Genomic DNA, 21,842 nt, shown 5'->3' with positions numbered 1-21,842 from the left:
AGTCAAGTTTATTTGCGTATTTCACATATATATCACTCTATGGTTAGTCTTTCAAAACCAGTATGTCTCTCATTTGTTCAAGAAATGAAGTGATGATTGGCTGGTTACTTTGTATTTAGGACTTTAAGCCCCAGCTTCTCCTTAGTCTCAGTGTCCTTGTAACCTGGTTCAGTCTAGTCTTGTTTTTTCACTGTGCACCCCAGTATTTAGTTCAGCAAACATTGAAGATATACTATATATGTCATGTTTTGTTATAAGTGTGATATATTGTGGTGATGCTGCTATTGTGATGGTGCAGTCTGTTGCCTCAAGCAAAGTCTTAGAGCTATAAAAACATAGTGCATTGGCTTTCAAACTTTGTTTTGGACTGATAAAAGTGTGCTTTATTAATGACTAAAATACCATGAATAGTTTTGCTGTTAGTGACATTTTCTGAAATGTCAGGCAAATTTTTTCATAAGATTACTAACCAAATATCATTTACAGGGTATAGTTGTCTTCCTGGAAAGATCTCTCTATATTTTTAAATGCCGCAAACATACTGTTTTTTAGAGGTAAAATATGTTTAGGCTCAGATAATTATAAATAGATTTTTCACCTGCATGACTGTTCAGTATTACATTCTATGGTTGAATGGGATGTGGGTCAGTTCTTTCTTAGAGGGACTAATTTTTGAAATTGCAAGATACTCATTCCATGCTTCTCATCCATAAACCAGTAGCATCCTTTACTCATCAATATGACCAAAAATGCCTTCACAAAATTCCATGCCTTGTAGGGAGTGGTATTGACTGAATGAGAATCACTGGGCTAGAGCTTTGTGGCCAGAGGAGAGACTTGCTCTTAGAGTGGTAGTCAGAAGACACTAGAGAAATTAAAACACAAATAGCTTTCAGTTGAGACAGCTATAGGGGAAAGGGCTTTTTCAGGGAGCCAGCTAGATTTCATTCTGCAGTTGAGGAGAGCAAAATATTAATCTACAGGAATTCAGAGGATACAGTGGAATGATTTGGAAGGGAGAGGAGGGGGATACAGGATTGAATCAGGTTATAGAATGTACAGAATAAGATGGCAATGAGAGTCTGTACAGTGATGGAAGAGACCTGGGGAAGCTTGGTCTGCTGTCAGTGACTGAAGTAGATGTAGAAATGAGACCTGACCTCCAGAAAGTCCCTTTAAAGTTAAAAAATAAAAATACAGATACATAGAAATACAGGGTAGATAAATGCTTATCCAGCTGTCGTCTGGCTACAGCCATCGTCAACTCATAGCCACTCTTTTTTCCCTGCAACTCCTACTAATTCTGTATTGTACTAAGTGAGCCAGTATATTCACAGACAATCTAAAGCAAAAGTTTCACAAAAAATGTGTTCTTTGATATTTTCTATTCTATTTTCTTTTCATAAAATTCTGGGTTGTGATGTACTAAGTGAATTTCATGACTGATGAATAGGTTATACCTGGCAGTTGGAAATTGAATTTAGGGTTAGGTTGGAGTTCTGATTGCACCCTTCAACAGCTTTGTGTCTTTGAGCCTCTTACTTAATTCTAATCCTCATATTCCTCTTCTATAAGGTAGTACACACCTCCTAAGGTTTTTGTGAGAGTTTTATGAAATATTAGATGTTAGTGCTAAACAGGGCCCTACAACCTAGAGAGTCAATTAATAGTAGACGCAATTAAGTATTTTAAGTTACAGACCTGGGATTTGAATATAGGTCTTTGTGATTCCAAAATCTGATTTCTTAAATAATTTTCTAATCAAACATATGCCTTACAGACAACCATAAAGAAAAAAAGATCAATCTAAAGATAATGTGTATTTTGCTTTCTGTCATTCATTCATATCTTTTTTTTACTCTGCATGAAATTGCAAACATTTCCCATTTCTTGGAAAATACTTTGTGACTAATACTCCATCATTTTGTTCTCTAGAAGCAGAAGTGTTATGCTACTTAGAATAAAATATTTATCTAGTTTTAGTTATTTAGTAAATGGTCAGTTAAATTTTATTGCTTTTTAAAAAACCTTATTATGGGACTTTTAATCATATACAAAAGTAAGGAAAATGGTATAATGAAGTCCCCTATGTACCCATCCTTCAGCTTCCACAGTTATCAACTTCTGGCTAGTTTTATCTATACCCACCACACACTACCCATTTTATTTCTTGTGTTATTTTGAAGCAAATCTCAGATGACATATTATTTCATTGTATATCATCAATATGTTAGGTATTTCAGTATAAAGACAAGGAATCTTTTTTTTAAACAAAAGAAAAATATCACTATACCTAAAAAAGTTAAAAATAGATCATTAATCTCATGAAACTCCTGAGACTTACTTTTACCATATATGCATTGTTCAAACTGTCTCTTAAATTACAATTTTAAAAATACTTTCCTTTAATAAGGATGCAGAGGAGGTCCATATGTTTGGGATTGGTTCATGTGTGCTTTGAGTTTCAAATTTATGGGTCTCTTCTTTCTCTCTCCTCTTCTTCTTGCAGTTTTTTAGTTGTAGAAACTGGCTGTCTTTTAAGCCTTAGTAGAGGCTTGTTTCTGTATGACAGAGAGCTAGGAATGGTTTTTGTGTTTTCAAAGGATTGTTAAAAAAAAAAAAAAGGCAAGAGATTTTATGTAGCCCAGGAGACTAAAATATTTCCTCCTTGTTTTTTCACAGTTTTCTGACTCCTGCTTAGAGTTTCCTACAATTTGGATTTTCATGATTGCATCTCCATGGTGGTTATCTAATATGTTTTTATGTCCTCTGTATTTTCTGTAATTAGTAGTTGGATCTAGAAGCTTAATCAGATTTAGGTTCAGTCTTTTTTTTTTTTTACCATGCCATTTGTTCAATACCTCCACTATTATATTTTTTATGTCATATTTATTAGTTTATCATTTATATACAATAATATGCTACTGTTTTAAGGATACACTTTGATGAATTTTGACAAATGTACACATCTGGGTAAACCATCATGAGAATCAGGATATAGAACATTTCCATCACTCCTTCTGCTCCTTTCTAGTCAGCCCCATCCACTCAACACCCAACTCCTGGCAATCACTGATCTTCTTTCTGTCACTATGATTTTGCTTTCTCTGGAATTCTATATAAATGCAGTCATACAGTATATAGTCTTTATTTTCTGGTGTCTTTCACTTAGCATAATGCTTTTGAGATTTCATTCATTTTGTTACTGAGTTAGTATTCCACTACATGGTTGTACTACTGTTTATCTCTTTATTAGTTGGTAGACTTCTGAACTATTTCCAGTTACTGGCTATTATGAAAAAAGTTGATTTTTTTTTTTTAGTACAAGTTTTGAGTGAACATGTTTTCATTTCTTTTGGTAATAACTAGGAGTAGAATTGCTGGGTCATATGGTAAGTGTATATTTAAGTTTATAAGAAACTGCCAAACTGGGGCGCCTGAGTGGCTCAGATGGTTAAGCATCTGCCTTCGGCTCAGGTCATGATCTCAGGGTCCTGGGATCGAGCCCCACATCAGGCTCCCTGCTCAGCGGGAAGCCTGCTTCTCCGTCTCCCTCTACTGCTCCCCCTACTTGTACTCTCTCACTTTCTCTGTCGAATAAATAAATAAAATCTTTAAAAAAAAAAAAAAAAGAAACTGCCAAACTGTTTTCTAGTTTGAGTTTTTGCCAGCAGTGTAGGAGATATTCAATTGTTTGAAATCCTCATTAACACTTGGTATTATTAGTCTTTAATTTTAATCATTTTGGTAGATGTGTAGTGATAGCCTGTCAAGGTTTATTTCACATTTCCCTAATAACTAATTATATTGAGCCTCTTTTCATGTGTTTATTTGCAATACCTGTATTTTCTTTGGTGGGATGTCTGTTCAGTTTTTGCTCATTTTTAATGATGCACTGAAATTTATTCTGGTATGTGGAATAAATCTAATTTCATCTTTTTAAATATGGCTATCCAGTTATCCCCAAGCCACATATTAAAAAGTTCCTCTTTTCCCACTGGTGTGTATTTCCACTTTATTGTAAACTCAGTTTGTCTATGTATTTGGATCTATTTCTGAATTTCCTCTTCTTTTCCTGTGAGTTGCATTTTTTGATCCCAACTAATAGGACTTTAAAAATATCTTGATTTCCTTTTTACTTGGTTACTTTGTCAGATTAGCAATGCCTAAATAATTTTTTAGAACATATTATAGCAGGGGCGCCTGGGTGGCTCAGTCGGTCAAGCATCTGCCTTTGGCTCAGGTCATGATCCCAGGGTCCTGGGATCGAGTCCCGCATCGGGCTCCCTGCTCAGCAGGGAGCCTGCTTCTCCCTCTCCCTCTGCTGCTCCCCCTGCTTGTGTTCTCTCTCTCTCTCTGTCAAATTAATAAATAAAATCTTTAAAGAAAATAGAACATATTATAACATCTTAATCTTAATAATTTGTTATTAAGAATGAAAATCATACCTTTGTTTTGTTCAGGAGTTTTATTTGTCAAAATACTGGTGCTCCAAAATGCAGTTTTGGGAATAGCAAAGAGCTTGGTGACAATCAGTGATACTTACTCTCATTTCTTTTTTAAAAAATGTCATTTCATAAAATTTGACTTTTTGGTTTCAATTTAAGATAATTGTTAACCCAGTTCTCATGCAGTTCTTTCTCTCTAATCTATGTAAAAGGAGAGAGTAACTTTGACATGATTACGTTTATCTGGAAATGAGAGCTGGGAAAAGATGGCATTGAGTTCCACGTGGTGTAATTATAATATAAAGTCAGCATCTATTTTCTTCTCATTTTTTTCTCTCTCAGATAAAAAGCTTATGATTAGTAGAAAAAAACATTAAAACATGTTTGGGTTCTTTTTGGTTCTCTTTTGCTGGTACTTATTTAAAAATTATTGTTGGGACACCTGGCTGGCTCAGTAGAGCATGTGACTCTTGATCTCCTCGGGGTTGTGAGTTTGAGCCCCATGTAAGGTATAGGGATTACTTAAAAATAAAAAATCTTAAAAAAAATAACTCTGTCTCCGTTAAGGATACCATCAGCTGTGCACTTAGAGAATTATTAATCTTTGCAAGAAATAGAAGTGGAAAATGTCTTAACTTACCTTGGTCTAGTAACTCAGTTCTTTTTTGCTTTCATTCTTTCTTCTCACCATTTCCACCAGAGTCTCCTCCAGGTGTATTTATCCCCGTTATATAAGATAGCTTAAAGAATTTGTAGGATGCTTGTGCTAAAAGAATTGTACTGGTTGCTTAGAAGAACCTTGGAGGGAAGTTGTGATTCATCAAGTAATCCCTATTCTAAAAGCTGCCTGGAATGTAAGATGCACACATTCTCCACAGAGATAGTATGTGTGACGGATAGGTTCCCAGGTCAGTGGGTAACAGTGTTGCCACGGAAAAGAATATTCCATTTTAACTTGGGGTGCTACAGTCCATCTCCCTGATTTGTCTTATCTTGGTAACTCATTCATTCATTTATCAAGCATTCACTGAATTTTTTTCTTCTTCCTCTTTTTAATGTGCTGCTAAGGGAGTCTCATTTATTGAGGTTGAGGGACTGGATCTCAGGAAATGAAAACAAAGATAAATAAAATATCCCAGCGCTCAGGGAGTTCATGGCTATCTGCTTCAACTTTTACTTTCTAGCTACACTACTTTAGGATTTAAGAGTTCTAGCATTATGCTACTGACATTCGGTCCTATGGTCAGGGAGTTTTGCAGTCCAGGTACTGGAGAATGAGATGATCCCTTTCATGGAGTAGAAGCCTAGAGATGAGACTACTCTTTATTTTTTGCAGATCTTACATACTTGCTTCTCAGCTCCTACTGTGCATTAAATGATTGACCTCTTATCTCAGTAATGTGTATTAAAGAATTCCTTTACTTTATTCTCTTTTCTAGGACCTCAGTTACAGTTTTTATTTTTGTGGTTTTATACATTTTAATGTTAGAGTGAATCTTTTGTCATAACTTTTTTAAAAAGTAAGTTTTCTGGACGTTGTATGTATTTATTTACTCAGATGATCACCCCTACTTTCTGAATAAATTCCTTAAGATTTTGATTGGAATTTTTATTCAGTTTATAAATTGACTTACAGATTATTGACATCTTCACAATACTAGCTTTTTCTCCATTTAAGAATAGGCTTTAATTTGTGTTTCTCAGTAAAATTGTGTAGTTTTTTTCATAAAGTTTTTTGGTTTATTTTTATAGTTACTATTAAAATTATACAATCTAACTGGCTGTTCATGTTACTTTGGGAAGCGATTTTTGCATACTTCTATAAAAACCATTGTAATGAACTCTAATAATTCTAAAATATTTTTATGTTATCTCAACCAAATTGTATCATCTGAATGATGAAATTTTGCCTTCTTTCTACTGCTGAAATCTTTTTTTTTTCTTACCTTGTTTTATCAGATAGCACCTCCAGAGTGATGTCAACAACTATGTTGATAGTGGAATGGCTATCAATGTCTTAAGTCTGATTTTGCTTTTAAATTTTGTTGATATTTTGCCATTAAACATGATACCATCTATTGTCTGAGAAAGGTTTTTTTAAGAGTCCTAAGTCTTTTTCTAATCAGGACTAGTTTCTTAAACTTTAGTACCCTTTACTAGATTTCTTTTATTGATTCTGTTTTCTACATAGGATACATTATTTTTCATAGGATCAAATTGTCTACTTTGTTGTCTACTCTCCACTTTTCATCCTGTTAATTTCTACTGTGAACTGCTTTATATAGGTTCTGTTCCCACAATCAGTTTTTTTTTTTTTTTTGAAGATTTTATTTATTCATTTGAGAGAGAGAGACAGAGACTGAGCACAAGCAGGGGGAAAGGCAGAGGGAGAGGGAGAAGCAGACTCCCCACTGAGCCAGGAGCCCGACATGGGGCTCGATCCCAGGACCTGGAGATCATGACCTGAGCTGAAGGCAGACGCTTAACCATCTGAGCCACCCTGAACCGCCCCCCCCCATCAGTTTTGATCATGTTTTACAAACTATATTCTAGGGAATTGTAGCACCATAACATCTTTCTGTGTTATGTAGTGAAAAGTCCACACTTCTCAGGCTATTTATGTTCTTTGTGATCAGAGCATTTGCCTTTCCGATCTTCACCTCTGTCAAGAACTCTGAAGGGTTTGAGATCTTACTCTGCTTGCAAGCTAACCATGTTAGCCTGCTGTCATTTCATGGATCATGGCAGATCACACTAGTCTCCTGGATCAGAGTCAAGTAGCCTCAGTATCCATTTTTCTTGCATTGGTAACCCAAGTCCCAGTTCTCACCGGGTGCATGACAAGGGCCAGATGACACCTGTACACACAGTCAGTTCCATTACAGGGAGGGCAGGAGCATTCTCTGGAATCTCACCCCTTTCATTCTTTCCCCTCACTTCCTTTCCATATCATCCTAATTTTTAAGACTCCATCTCAGAGAGGTACTTTCTTCCATATCTCCCATCGTGGACCTTGTGTCTTTGAATGTGCTGCTTATCTACTGTGTCCCTCCTATTCCAGGCACTCCAGTGTCCCTTCTTAGTTTGCACAGTGGCCTAACTTACTCTCTCTTTTTATAATTTGTAAGTCCTGTTTCTTTGGTTAGTGCCTTCTTGTTTACAGACTGCCTGCAGAAACATTATTCTTTGTCTCTCACAGAACCCTTTAAGGCGATATTGGTTAGGAATGTGTTCAGTTGCAGGGGTGCCTGGGTGTCTCAGTCAGTTAAGCATCTGCCTTCAGCTCAAGTCATGATCCCAGGTCCTTGGGATCGACTCCCATTTACGACTGCCTGCTTCTCCCTCTCCCTCAGCTGCTCCCCCTGCTTATGCTCTCTCGTTCTCTCTCTCTCAAATAAATAAAATCTTAAAAACAAAAGGAATGTGTTCATTTGCAAGGAACAGATAACCCATTCCACAATGGGTGTAATGAAGAGAATTTTGTTTCTGTTTATGACTTCTTTTCATGTAGAGTCTGGAGATAGATAATGCAGGTGTTGACTGAGCTTTTTAGCAACAACCTTTCCATATGCTCTTCCCACCATCTGAAATTCTCTTTTTTCTATATCTGCAGTTCTAAATTTTACCCATCCTTTAAATTATAAACTCTTCCACAGAGTTTTTGTAGAAGACTTACTCCCCAGGTGAAAATACTCTTTCTGTATATACTCTTAGGTAGTACTAAGCTGGAAAATGGCCTTTATCGTTGAGTTATCTGCATCTATATCTGTATCTCTATATGTCTTATCTCTTATGTCTTAACTTCCCACTAGACTATAAATTCCATGTCTTGGGTATATCATTTGTTACCCTCTGAAAAGTGCCTTGTTTAAGGTAGACACCATTCGTTTACTTGTTGAATGAATGTAAAAGAATGAGTAAACCTTGCCTTTAAGCAAGCTCTGTCACTGCTATTTAGAGTCTAGAGAAAAGATAAGTTGTTGGGGGTGTCAGTGTGGAGCTTGGGGTTTAAGCAGGTAATTTACAGGGATTAAATGTACATATTACTGAAAGGAACACCTTTATCGTATAAATTAGTTTCTGAATGCACAGATACTTCTTTAATGCTATCCAAATGTATCTTCACATACTGTCAGTACAATCTGTTAGTACTATGTAGAAATAAAATGGAAACTATTTTTTCTTTTAGTGCTTAGATGAATATGAAGATGATGAAGCAGGGCAGAAAGAGCGGAAACGTGAAGATGCAGTTACACAACAGAACACGATGCAGAATGAAGCTGTCAGCTTATTAGATCCAGGCAGTTCCTACCTGCTACAAGTGAGTATTTATTTATTTAAATTTAATTTTAAAAAATTATCTTAAAAATTTATTTTCTTATGAGTTATTATATATTGATTGTGAACTCTGAGATCAAGAGTCACGTGCTCTATCAACGAAGCCAGCCAGGTGCCCCTAAAAATTTATTTTTTATTTTTTTATTTTACAAATGAATATTTAAAAATACCAGGATGTCAGTTGCTATTTTAACAATCATTTTTAAGTAGCTTTTAATAATTTTTCCATTCTCCTTTTGGTTACATCAGCTCCATTTAAGTATTTTCAATGGATTTAAGCATTGACTTTCCTTCTATCCAAATACTTCTTGACTTAAAAACAGTATGTATGGTTCTCAGTTCTTGATCAGTGAATATTTGCTGGCTGACTGATTAAGCAAGTTAAGCAGTACCTATTGTAAAAAGAGCTAGGAAAAATAATTACCTCTTTGCTCTTAATAAAGTTAGAATTAGTAAGTTTAAGTGAGTGGACAATTCTGATAGCCATCCTAGCATTGATTACTCGCTTACAAATCTTAAGGTAAATTCTTCTCATTTACCTAATGTTCAGTTTCCATCAGTTTTAATATACGCCAGTGTAAATACCATTACTGACTGTTTTGTATGAAATTCAATGTTCTACAGATCCCATAGGGTTGTGGGATAGAACCAGGAGCCTCCATCTTTTATAGGAACTTCAGTGGTACTCTGGAGACCGAGGCAGTTTTGCTTAGGTTAAGCAGGATTTACTTTCATTTGTAAGAGAACCCTCTTGCAACAGGCTTATTCAGTTCTCCTAAAAATGGTGGCATTCTTTTAAACTACTCTTTTAGAAGCAGCAGTTACGTAAAGGGAAGATTGGATTAAACCTAAAAATGTGGACCCCAGTTAACTATATTATTCTGCATATGATTTTACATGTGTGTGTATATATATATGTAAACATATATTTATATAATAAATATATAATATATAAATAATATTTATATATATTATATATAAATATATTTATATATATATAAAAGATTAGGGTATTCTTCACATTTCCAAACATATATAAATAAAAATTATATATATAAATATGTATATTTATATATATATTTATATACATGTATTTATATATAAATATATAAAATATATATATATATTTTTTTAAATTTATTTGAGAGAGAGAGAATGAGAAGGAGAGCACATGAGAGGGGGGAGGGTCTGAAGGAGAAGCAGACTCCCCGCCGAGCAGGGAGCCCGATGTGGGACTCGATCCCGGGACTCCAGGATCATGACCTGAGCCGAAGGCAGTTGTCCAACCAACTGAGCCACCCAGGCGCCCATAAAATATATATTTTTATATATATATAAAAGATTAGGGTATCTTCACATTTCCAGACAAAATCCAATTTTAAAAAGTGTGGTCTTACGAAACCCCTAAAAATAGCCATTTGAGAGTAAACCAGTAGAGCATTACATCATCTCAGTAAAGCTGTAGGTTTCATTACATGCACCAGCAAATCTACATAGCTAGCTTCTGCATTCCACTTTTACAGAACTTATATTATGCCTGTTATACCAAATAGCATTTTAAACACTGACGTATAAAATCCCTAATAAGATAAAGCAAAGATAAAAGCATTTATCTTATAAGAAACAAGATATACCACCACTTAGAGTCTTCAAACATTATTGCACTTTAACTTTCATAATTTGACAGTGCATTCATGGAACATTCTGTAGACAACTAATTTTAACAGACAAGGAACACTTTTAATTTTACAAACATTACTTACATTAGCAGTAATGGTGGAGCTAGAGAGTATTACATCTTCTCCATGCCGCACAGCGAGAACCACCAGTAGTGTGGTGAAACTTGTGACCCTTTCCAAGGCCACATTCTTACAGCCTGCAGATGTCAGTTCTTGTATCTTCCTGTGCTTGTGGACTGGTTTGACGATCCACTGGGTGTCAGGATTTCTTTTGCTAGCTTTATGGAATGGATCAGTGAGGATAACCGAAAGAATTTGTACGTGGAATCTTCGCCAACCCAGTAAGAATTTTCAGGACTTTCAGAGCTCCACGGTGGTGTCCATCTTGCTCCTCTGCAACAGACTGAAGGCTTTGGGCAAACTTTAGCTGGTTAACACCATGGTGGACAAGCTTGCCATAGGTTGCACCCTTAGGGACTGGGCATTTGTGGCCACCACGTTGCACATGAATCCTATATGTGACATAACTTTGCTTGGCCTTGTACCCTAGTCTGTGTGCTTTATTGGACCAGGTTGGGCAGGGTCCCTATGGAGTGTAGAGAGCTGGGGGTACTGCCAGCAGCGCCCCCTGAGAAGAAAGTGCATTACAGCCGACTGCTACTTCCTCCGTAGCTAGCTCCTGGATGGACTGGTAAGCGCCCACCTTGGCTTAGCTTTGAGCAGATGGCTGCCACCAGACAGAAAGGAAAGAGCCTTTCTTCCCTTTATGGGGTATTTTCTACAGTTTCCTACATAACCACAACACGGCTCTTAAAAATAGAAAATGAAAAATGAAAAAAAAAGAAAATTAAAAATGACACATTCTTACCATATAATACTTAGACCCTTTTCAGGTTTCAGGTACTATCCCAGTAATGTTCTAAAGTATAGCAGAAGGATCTCATTCAGAATCAGGTGTTGCATTTAGTTGCTGTTATCTCTTTAGTTTCCTTTAATATAAAGCAGTCTGTCTCTCTTTACATTTCTTATCTTGGGGTGCCTTGATCGCCCAGTTGGTTAAGAGTCTGCCTTTGGCTCAGGTCATGATCCCAGGACCCTGGGATGGAGCCCCACTTTGGGCTACCTGCTTGGCGGGGAGCCTGCTTCTCCCTCTCCCTCTGCCTGCCGCTCTTGTGCTCTCTCTTTCTCTTTCTGCTTGTGCTCTCTCTTTCTCTTTCTCTCTCTGTCAAATCAATCTATCTATCTTTAAAAAAATAAATTTCTTAATCTTCCCACTTTAAAAGATTATAGGGCAGTTATTTTATTTTCCCTTTCTTAATAAGTGTTTTGTGGAACTGCTGATTATATGAAATCCTTCAACAGAAAAAAAAAAGTATTTTGTGGGTAAGTGCTTTGAACCATGTTGATACCTTAATCCCCATCAAACCTTCTCTATCATCTTCCTGTATTTATATCTGTATATCTGTATTGACTCACTATTACCTATTTTATCTGATGGATTATACTGTTACCATCTGTATTAGTTTTCTGTTGCTGCTGTAACAAATCACTACAAATTTGTTGTCTTAAAAACAGCACAAATTTATCATCTTACAGTTTTGTAAATTGGAAGTCCAACACGGGTCTGATTGGCCAATATCAAGGACTAAAATCAAGGGCTTCAAAGGCAAAAATCAGGACTGCATTCCTTTTTGGAGGCTCTAGGGGAGAATCTGTTTCCTTGCCTTTTCCAGGTCCCAGTGGCTACCCACATTCTTTGGCTTATGGCTCTCCTTCTTCTGTCAAAGCCTGAAACGGTCGGTTGAGTACTTCCTGCAGCTTGTCATTCTGACCTTTGTTCTTAGTCATATCTCCCTCTGACCTTCTGCCTCTATCTTCCACTTTTAATGAATCTTGTGATCCCATTGGACCCATCAGATAATCTAGGATAATCTCCCTATATAGGGTTGTTGATTAGCAACCCTTTGCTGTATAACCTAGTATGTTTGAAGGTTCCAGGGATTAGGACACAGACATTTTTGAGGGTCATTATTCTGCCTACCACACCATTATCTATTTTGGTGTTCAGATTATCCCAGATTTTGCCAGTGGAAACGCTTTGGAGCTTTTGCCACATCTCCATCATTTTTGGAATACTTCTTGGCATAATAGGATGTTACAGCTCATCTTTAACTTTCCTACACCAAGGTTGGAAACAGCCATTTCTTTAAGAAGCTAAGGAGCTCTGATTCCTTTTACTGGAAAATACTTTGAAGCCACGATCTGGGCTGTAGGTTTGTTTATGTTACTGAAATGTCACCATTCTTGGTCCCTCTCTGTGTATAGACCTACAAAATATTTGTGTATCTATAAATATCTGTCTTCTGTCTGTCTACCTACCTACGTCTATGTAGATACTGAAACTAATTTATACTGATAACTTCCAATCTAATCTAATACTATAGGGTTTTATTCTAGTAGTTGTAACTCCCTTTTGTGACATTGAGAAACTCCCATTATCCTTAATGTTTTCTTATCTGTTCAGTCCCCTTCTATGTAACCTATCTTCCATTGCCACCCCTTCCCCACATTTATTTTTTTTTTTATTTTTTATTTTTTTAAAGATTTTTTTTTTTAAATTTATTTGACATAGAGAGAGGGAACACAAGGAGGGGGAGTAGGAGAGGGAGAAGCAGGCTTCCAGCTGAGCAGGGAGACCGATGCGGGGCTCCATCCCAGGACGCTGGGATCATGACCTGAGCTGAAGGCAGACGCTTAACCATCTGAGCCACCCAGGCGCCCCCCTTCCCCACATTTATACCCTCCTCACCACAAGTAAGTTCTGACATCCCATGTTGGCTTTCTTTGTGCATGAACACTTGCTGACCCTCTTCAGGCTTGAGCATCCCATGCAAGGCTGTAGGATGCCCTCCTTACCCTGCTTGAATTGTGACTCCCCACACTGGATCACCCCTCCTGGATGGACTGGTAAGCGCCCACCTTGGCCCATGCGCCAGGATTCCCTCCTTACACTGCTTAGCTTCTGTCATCCTGTGATAAGCTGCTCTTCCCTAGGGTCTTTGTTCATGTTCAGACTCTGAGACCTTATGCTGAATTGCTTCTCCATGGAGACCCCTCATCAACCTGATTGGGTTTTGACACCTTCAGGCCAGAATACCGCTCAGTGTGGACACTCTTCTTCATCGTGTTTGGGCTCTGGCACATCATCCCTGTTCATCTCTCTGCAGAGAGGCTCTCTTCAAGGGCTGCGAACTCCCCATGCCATGCTGTTTTCTTTACCCTTCTGGGGCTCTAAAACTCTGTTCTGTGCCACCCTCTTGAATGAATGACCATCACACCCTTCTTGGGCCCCTACATGGGTCTCCCTTCTGACATTGTCTCAGGACTGATAGTCTGCCTTCCCTTTCCTGCTTTGTAGACACCCTCATTTCTGCTCTGGCTCTGATTTCTCAGGCCACGCCAAGTCCCCCTGCTGTATGGATGTTCTCGTCAGTTTGCTTGGACTCTGATTCTCTATGCCAGGCAGCTCCTCTTCATGTAGGGCTCCAGTATTCTGATACCGTGGTTTGGGCTACTATGTTTCCTCCCCATCTAGCTCTGCCACACCTAATGGTTTTAGGACTGAATCATTCAGAAAGGAAAGAGGAGTGGTGAGTTTTTCCTTTTTTAATCTTTGTTAATTTGATAAAGTTCTTGTTTTTTCCATTTTCTTAGCTATTTTATCAATTATACATTACAGATATTTTGTTCTGCATTCATCTTCAGCAGTGTTACTTTGCTACATTATGTCTACCAGTATAGGTACTTTAAGTTAGTCCTGAGGGTCAGTTAGCATGTTATGCCATAATTTTATTAAGGGCTATGGCTTTGTCAGTAATTAGTTTATTTGAATAACTTCAGTATTATTTTGCTGTATTTAGCTGGTCTTGTATTTCTCTGATCTTATTTCACGTATGCTTTTATATTTGTTTATACTTTACAAGTTCTGTCTGCCACTGCACCTGTAAAGACAATTCATGGGATTTCCTTACTGATCATTCTAAGCTTGACTAAAGCAGAATGTTTTATTTAAACTTACACAAAACAGTTTGTGCCTTGCCAGCATTTTCTAAGTGCTATATAGGTCTTTCCCCCTCCCTTTAGTAATATAAACCATCCCATTGTAAGGAAGATTATTTCAGGCAAAGTATATTTTAAATCAGTTGTATAACAGGCTTTGGGTTTATTGGAAGGTCTAATTACATAGTCTTTGAAACTTTTAAGACCAATGTCACTCTTTTTTTTTTTTTAAAGATTTTATTTATTTGACAGAGAGAGACACAGCGAGAGAGGGAACACAAGCAAGGGGAGTGGGAGAGGGAGAAGCAGGCCCCTGGCTGAGCGGGGAGCCCGATGTGGGGCTCGATCCCAGGCCCCTGGGATCATGACCTGAGCCGAAGGCAGACGCTTAACGACTGAGCCACCCAGGCGCCCCAAGACCAATGTCATTCTTAACAGTTGTAGTTTTTATAAGTGGTTTCAGTGGTACTGGTACATCTCCTACCTCCTGCCCCCATTTAGAATGCAGTTGTCAACTTTAACAGGTATAGTAATTACTGAGTTGTCATCCTTTGCTTGGAAGTCTTTGTTGCCACAGAAATACAGAGGTTTCTAGTTAACAAATCTGAGGTGAAGTTTATATTTGTATATTTAATGTGTAAAAACATCAAGCATTTCCTTCTTAAAATTATGAGACCCTTGCTGCACTATAGAGGTTGATTTTGCTTTTTCTCTCTAATATTTCTCATTCAAGAAATACCCAATTTTCTTTTTTTGGCAAGAGTTTAGAAATCACTTTAAACTCCATCTGTAAATGACCATTTTGAATGCACATGAGAAGCAGACTACCACTCCTCCCAATTTCTTCTAATGCTAGTTCTCATACTAACATAGCCTATCCAGTTTGGGGAACATTCCATTGTTTTTTTTTTATTATTATGTTAATCACCATACATTACATCATTAGTTTTTGATGTAGTGTTCCATGATTCATTGTTTGTGTATAACACCCAGTGCTCCATTCAGTACGTGCCCTCTTTAATACCCATCACCAGGCTAACCCATCCCCCCACCCCCCTCCCCTCTAGAACCCTCAGTTGGTTTCTCAGAGTCCATAGTCTCTCATGGTTTGTCTCCCCGTCAGATTTTCCCCCCTTCATTCTTCCCCTCCTGCTATCTTCTTCTTCTTCTTTTTTTTTTTTTTAACATATAATGTATTATTTGTTTCAGAGGTACAGGTCTGTGATTCATCAGTCTTAGACAATTCACAGCACTCACCATAGCACATACCCTCCCCAATGTCTATCACCCCCCACCCCCCACCACTCCAGCAACCCTCAGTTTCTTGAGATTAAGAATTTCTCATATCAGTGAGGTCATATGATACATGTCTTTCTCTAATTGACTTATTTCACTCAGCACAATACCCTCCAGTTCCGTCGTTGCAAATGGCAAGATATTATTCTTTTTGATGGCTGCATAATATTCCATTGTGTATATATACCACGTCTTCTTTATCCATTCATCTGTCGATGGACATCTTGGCTCTTTCCACAGTTTGGCTATTGTGGACATTGCTGCTATAAACATCGGGGTGCACATACCCCTTCGGATCACTACATTTGTATCTTTGGGGTCAATACCCAGTAGTGCAATTGCTGGGTCGTATGGTAGCTTTATTTTCAACTTTTTGAGGAACCTCCATACTGTTTTCCAGAGTGGCTGCAGCAGCTTGCATTCCGACCAACAGTGTAGGAGGGGGAACATTCCATTGTTAAGGAATGTAATATGATTACTAGAATTACTGTGAAATAACATTTAGTTACAAAATATGTAAACTAATAAAAGACCCTATATAAATCTACCAATAAAGAATAAGCTTAAGTCTCTTCTGTCTGCTTCAGAATCTTCACTATTGAAACAGTAGTTATATTGAAATAAGCCTAAATTCTAATTGTTTACACATCTTGGACATGAACATGGAATGATTTGATCAGAGTTCTTATTTTACCGATTTCTATACTAGCTATATAGAAAATAGTGTGTGAAACTTCATTGAGGTATGTTTTAAGTGACTAGTTGTTTTAAAAAAAAGCTGTGAGAAATACGGAAAACTGACATTATATAACTTCCTTATTAGTATACTTAACTAGAAACTTCTCTTTTTTTTTTTTTTTTTTAAAGATTTTATTTATTTATTTGACAGAGAGACACAGCGAGAGAAAGAGCACAAGCAGGGGGAGTGGGAGAGGGAGAAGCAGGCTTCCCGCTGAGCAGGGAGCCCGATGTAGGGCTCGATTCCAGGACCCTGGGATCATGACCTGAGCCGAAGGCAGACGCTTAATGACTCAGCCACCCAGGCGCCCCTAGAAACTTCTCTTATACTGACTTTAAGTCATTTATAATTGTGTCAAAGTATAAAATTAGTATAATGCCACTATAGTTTAGTGTTGCTGAAAACAGCCTTCATTTCACATTTCTATAGTTGTTAAAATTCTGCTCTAAATCTGTATTAATCAAAGTTTTTACCGTATTTAGGAAAATGCCTAGTTAATCTTCGTAAATATGATTTATTGCAATGTTGTTCATATCATTTCAGTCAGTGACCAGTAACCCACAAATCAGTAAATCCAATAAAGGCTATTCTCATTTAGCAATTCTGCTTACTCCAGTTCAGTAAAATGTAGTCTGGGCAATCAAGCTGATGTCATGTTTTAAAATATTTCAGTTATAACCAAACTGAGAGAGAGTGTTGTTTTGGAACCTATGGCATTAACATTTTTTTCTAATTCATGTTTAGATGGACATCATTTAATGTTATGTCTTAGTTTTAGTTCATGTAGAGTAAGATTAGGGAAATTTATAAATGAAAACCTTTATAAAATGTTAGTTGAGTACTGTTTGTGAAAATTTAGGGGTAAAGGTTTCATATGAAATCATAATCATCTGCATTCAGTAAAGTGTACTTTGGATAGACACAAGCTTAGTATTTCTTTCTGCTTTATCTAAATAACCAGTGATTAAACATTTTAATCTGGTTATTATGGTTTTAAAAATAACTTAAAGGCTAGCTTTTACAAAGTATATTTTTTGTTGTTAATTATTAGAAATATTTTTGTAAACAGGCGATTTGTTTACATGTTTGATGTATAAAGTACAAAGATTCATCTGCCCCATCTTTAGGGACTGCCACTTTAATACAAGCTAATAAGAAACTCTTTAAGTTTACTTGCTAGGCTTTGTTACTCCCTTCTGTAAGAACAGCTGATGCCAAGGTGGGGAGAGTTAAAATGTCTTGAAACCAGCTGTCAAAGCATAACTTCCTCAGAGGTAATCTGTTAAGGGGTCAAGCCCATACATACGGACACTTCTAGTATCCTATCTGTCACCTGGTTACTTTCTGCAACTGGTTAATTCCAAAGTGGTACTTTTCTGTAGTGGCAGATTACTTAGGGAAGTTATTTCCATACATTGTCGATATATATTTATGGCATACTATTTGAGCTGGGGTTTGGGGGAAAAAGGAATCAAAGGTGGGAATCCCCATCTTCCAGAAAATAAGATATATGCCGGACATGAAAAATTGAGGTAAACTTTTATTTAAATAAGTAGGTTAGGCTGTTCTAATGGGAATATACTGACTTGGAATAATTGAGACAGATTTACTAAAATTCCACTTAGAAAAATTGGTAAAGATTTTTCTGTATCCCAGTTTAAAAAAAATCTTAGCTGCAAAATTTAAATTGTAAGCCTATTGTAAAGGAGTTGTGTAATTTTTTTACTCACTTATGTCCTTTAATCCCCACAATAATCCAGTAACATTGACATTGTTATTCCTATTTTAGAGATGAGGAAACTGAGACTAGTAGAAGTTAAATAACTTATCCATAGCTTCATAGCTACTGAAGCTTGTCTGGTTGAAACTTGGATCTAAATCTTAACTCTTAACCATATGGTTTGCTATACTGTTTCCTCTACATTGATTATGACCTTTATTGCACCATGCAATCAGCATTTGCTGTTTTAGTCTGGAATCTGGTCATCTTATTTATAAAGGGAGTGGATTCTCTGATTATAACATCAGACATTCTTTAACTGTAGAGTCTTTCTTGAATACTTTAAATGATAACTAGAAGAAAAGAATGATAAGTTTTTAAAAAGACTCATCATTTCATTTTGACTGATTTTATTAAAATGAAACTGCAAAAAATATTTGGAGAGCCTTGGCTGTTAAAAGATTGAACAGGGGTTGGGGCATCTGGGTGGCTCAGTCGGGTAGGTATCATGATCCTAGGGTCCTGGGATTAAGCCCTGCGTTGGGCTCCCTGCTCAGCAGGGAGCCTGCTTCTCCCTCTCCTCCCCGCTCCTGCTCTCTCTTGCTGTCTCTCTCTCTCTCAAATGAATAAATAAAATCTTAAAAAAAAAAGATTGAACAGGGATGCCTTAGTGGCTCAGTTGGTTAAGTGTGACTCTTGGTTTCGGTTCAGGTCATGATCAGGGTGGAGGGATCAAACCCTGTGCTGAGTCTGCTTGAGATTCTTTCCCCCTTCCTCCCCCTCCCCCTGTGCTCCTCTCCCTGCTCCCAGGTGCGCACTCTCTCTCTCTCTCAAATAAATAAATAAAATCTTAAAAAAAAAAAAAGATTGAACAGAAAATTGCCCGGTAAATTGCAAGGTAATAATTTCCCCACCCCAGTGGTTAATGTTAACTTTCAGCAACCTTTCTTTTGGATAGCATACAATCAGCATAAAGAGTACTTTCTTACTTTTAATTTTTAGCTGTCTTTTAAAATAAGCATTAATCGGGGCGCCTGGGTGGCTCAGTTGGTTAAGCGACTGCCTTCGGCTCAGGTCATGATCCCGGAGTCCCGGGATCGAGTCCCACATCGGGCTCCCTGCTCGGCGGGGAGTCTGCTTCTCCCTCTAACCCTACCCCCTCTTGCGCTCTCTCTCTCACTCTCTCTCTCTCTCTCTCTCAAATAAATAAAAATAAAATCTTTAAAAAAAATAAAAATAAAAAAAATAAAATAAGCATTAATCATTATATGTATTTGGGGTGAATCTTTTTTTAATTGAGGGCATTAAAAAAAGCAGAAGGGAGAGATACATGTATATATATATTGTGTGTTTGATTCTAATTGTGTTTTTAAATGCTCATTGGCTTCCAAAAATGATTTAAGCTGATTGGTTGATGAATGATGCTTCCTTTTTCAATTTTCTGAGTTTTAAAAATCTTCTGAATTAGAAATATAATTTTAAAAAAGTGTTTTTGTCTGAGAAATCAGATGTAGAGTCTTATTTTGTTTGACCAGCACTGTCAATTTTTTAAAGCAATGATATTTGTTCCAAATTAGTTTCTTTCAAAGTTAAACATTATTAACTTTTATATAATGTGGAATTGTGTTCTTGTAAACACACCCAAACTGATGTCATTATTTTTGCTTTACAGGACCCATCTAGAACAGTTTCAGGCAGATATAAAAGGTAAGACTCCCTAAGTTTTAACTTACAACATATTACAAACATGACTGTAATATCTGTCTGACCGTGGCCTAACTAACTAGAACTGTTTCAAGCAGCTTGTTGAAAAACCAAAATAATCAACAATTGAGTAGGAAAGCGAAACTGTCTCAGGTGAACTTTGTATGTTTGCTACTGCTTCTGTTTTAATTTTCATTTCTGACTAATTTTGATTTAGGTATAATGAAACCTGTGATTCTTTTAAGTGTCTAACAGTTATACATTGCTTAATAATTTTTACTTAACATGAATAGCTTAAACTGGAAAGAATCTCTTTTCTTTTGCCAGAAATTATTACCAGTCAAATAGCTTTGATTTGGCTTATTTCCATGCCACATTCACAAACCGAAAACATTTTTATCATTAGTTTTTGGTTTGGGGATAAAGATAAATTTCAGTAACTTAATAAATGTATAAATATTTACTTATTAAATAGTAAACCTTGAGTTATAATTGACACTTTTCAGATTAGTGTTCTTTAAGTAGAATCAACAGGGAATAATTTTCTTATAAATACTCACCAAAAGCTTAGTTTACATTTCATTGTGTTAAATCAGGAAGAAGATTGGTTTTCCGTCATGTATGTTTCTCTTTTTAAGCTTTTCAGACCATTATTTTGCTTGGGACCTGTTCCTATACTGGTACTTTTTAAATTTTCATGACCTAGAGCATGTTTTGTTAATTTTCAGCTTTCAAAGATTTAGCCCTATTTAATACTGTTATAAAATAAACATTTTTTAAAGCTTCTAGTCATTATTCACTGACTTACAGCAACTCGTAGTTTGAATACTGTTTAAAAAGAAGAAAAATAACTAAAAAAATTAAACAAAATCTAGAATCTAATTTGAAATTATCAATTCCTTATTGAGAGGAATTTGTTAAATTGTACATCAGCAGTTCATTACTTTCATTAATCTGTCAGCACGTTGTAGCAGTGACTAGAGAATGGATGTTGTTGATGAGGGTGTCTGCTGACTGTTGGGCGTTTAAAAGGAAGACTGCCTAGAGAATAGAAATTTGGCCTCATATGTTAGAAAATGTTTCCAGTGTACCAAATAACTTTATGATATACTGTACACAGCTAGACAAACTCTTAAAAAGTTAATTGGAGGATACAAAACCCACAAAACTAGTTGTATGTGTGCTCTTATAAATTATGAATTAAATATTTAATTTTTTCTTACAAATATCAAGAATGTACTTTTTGAGCATTGAGTCTGTTAAACACTCTAGTTAGACTGTATTTAATCGAATCAACTCTTGTTTATCTAGAGCATCTCTTAGATATTGACTAATTTCCTTTTTAAAACATATTTAGAGGCACCCGGGTGGCTCAGTCGGTTAAGTGGCTGTCTTCGGCTCAGGTCATGATCCGGGAGTCCCAGGATCAAGCCCCACATTGGGCTCCCTGCTCAGAGGGGTGTCTGCTTCTCCCTCTCCCCCTCCCCCTGCTTGTGCTCTCTCTCTCAAATAAATAAAATCTTTAAAAAAAAAATATTTAGAGACTATTTGGAGGTGGGAATTAATGAAATTCTTGCAACTCAAGATTTAGGAAAGATGAATCAGTATCATCTATTTGTAGGTGGTTTGGTTTTGTTTTTTTCAATGTGTGATTTTCTTAATATGCTTACTTGGTTAAGTTTATAGTACATTGGTTAAAATAAAGTTTTTTTAAAAAGGCAACACAGGTTATTAGATGGGTGCTTGTAGATACCCTACTCAATGTGTATCTAAATAAAACTGTCATACACTTAAAAAAAAAAAGGCAAGACGTGACTTGCAAAGGGCAGGATTAACCTGGGTATATAATTTACCATTTT

General features: G+C 36.6%; 1 protein-coding gene and 1 pseudogene across 2 annotated transcripts in view; one reads left to right on the top strand and one right to left on the bottom strand.

Annotated features, from left to right (window-relative positions):
• Positions 1-21,842, top strand: part of PAWR (pro-apoptotic WT1 regulator) — a 105,329-nt gene that overhangs the window by 56,926 nt on the left and 26,561 nt on the right. For both annotated transcript variants that reach the window (XM_078076349.1, XM_036098848.2), the window contains 2 exons: positions 8,638-8,769; positions 19,952-19,986. In XM_078076349.1, coding sequence (XP_077932475.1) covers positions 8,638-8,769; positions 19,952-19,986 — 167 coding nt within the window. The remainder of the gene's footprint in view (positions 1-8,637; positions 8,770-19,951; positions 19,987-21,842) is intronic.
• LOC118539920 (large ribosomal subunit protein eL15 pseudogene) lies at positions 10,551-13,648 on the bottom strand (annotated as a pseudogene).

The sequence above is a fragment of the Halichoerus grypus genome, chromosome 6, assembly GCF_964656455.1.
Source record: "Halichoerus grypus chromosome 6, mHalGry1.hap1.1, whole genome shotgun sequence".
Classification (NCBI taxonomy): domain Eukaryota; kingdom Metazoa; phylum Chordata; class Mammalia; order Carnivora; family Phocidae; genus Halichoerus; species Halichoerus grypus.
This window is presented reverse-complemented; position numbering and strand designations above follow the sequence as displayed.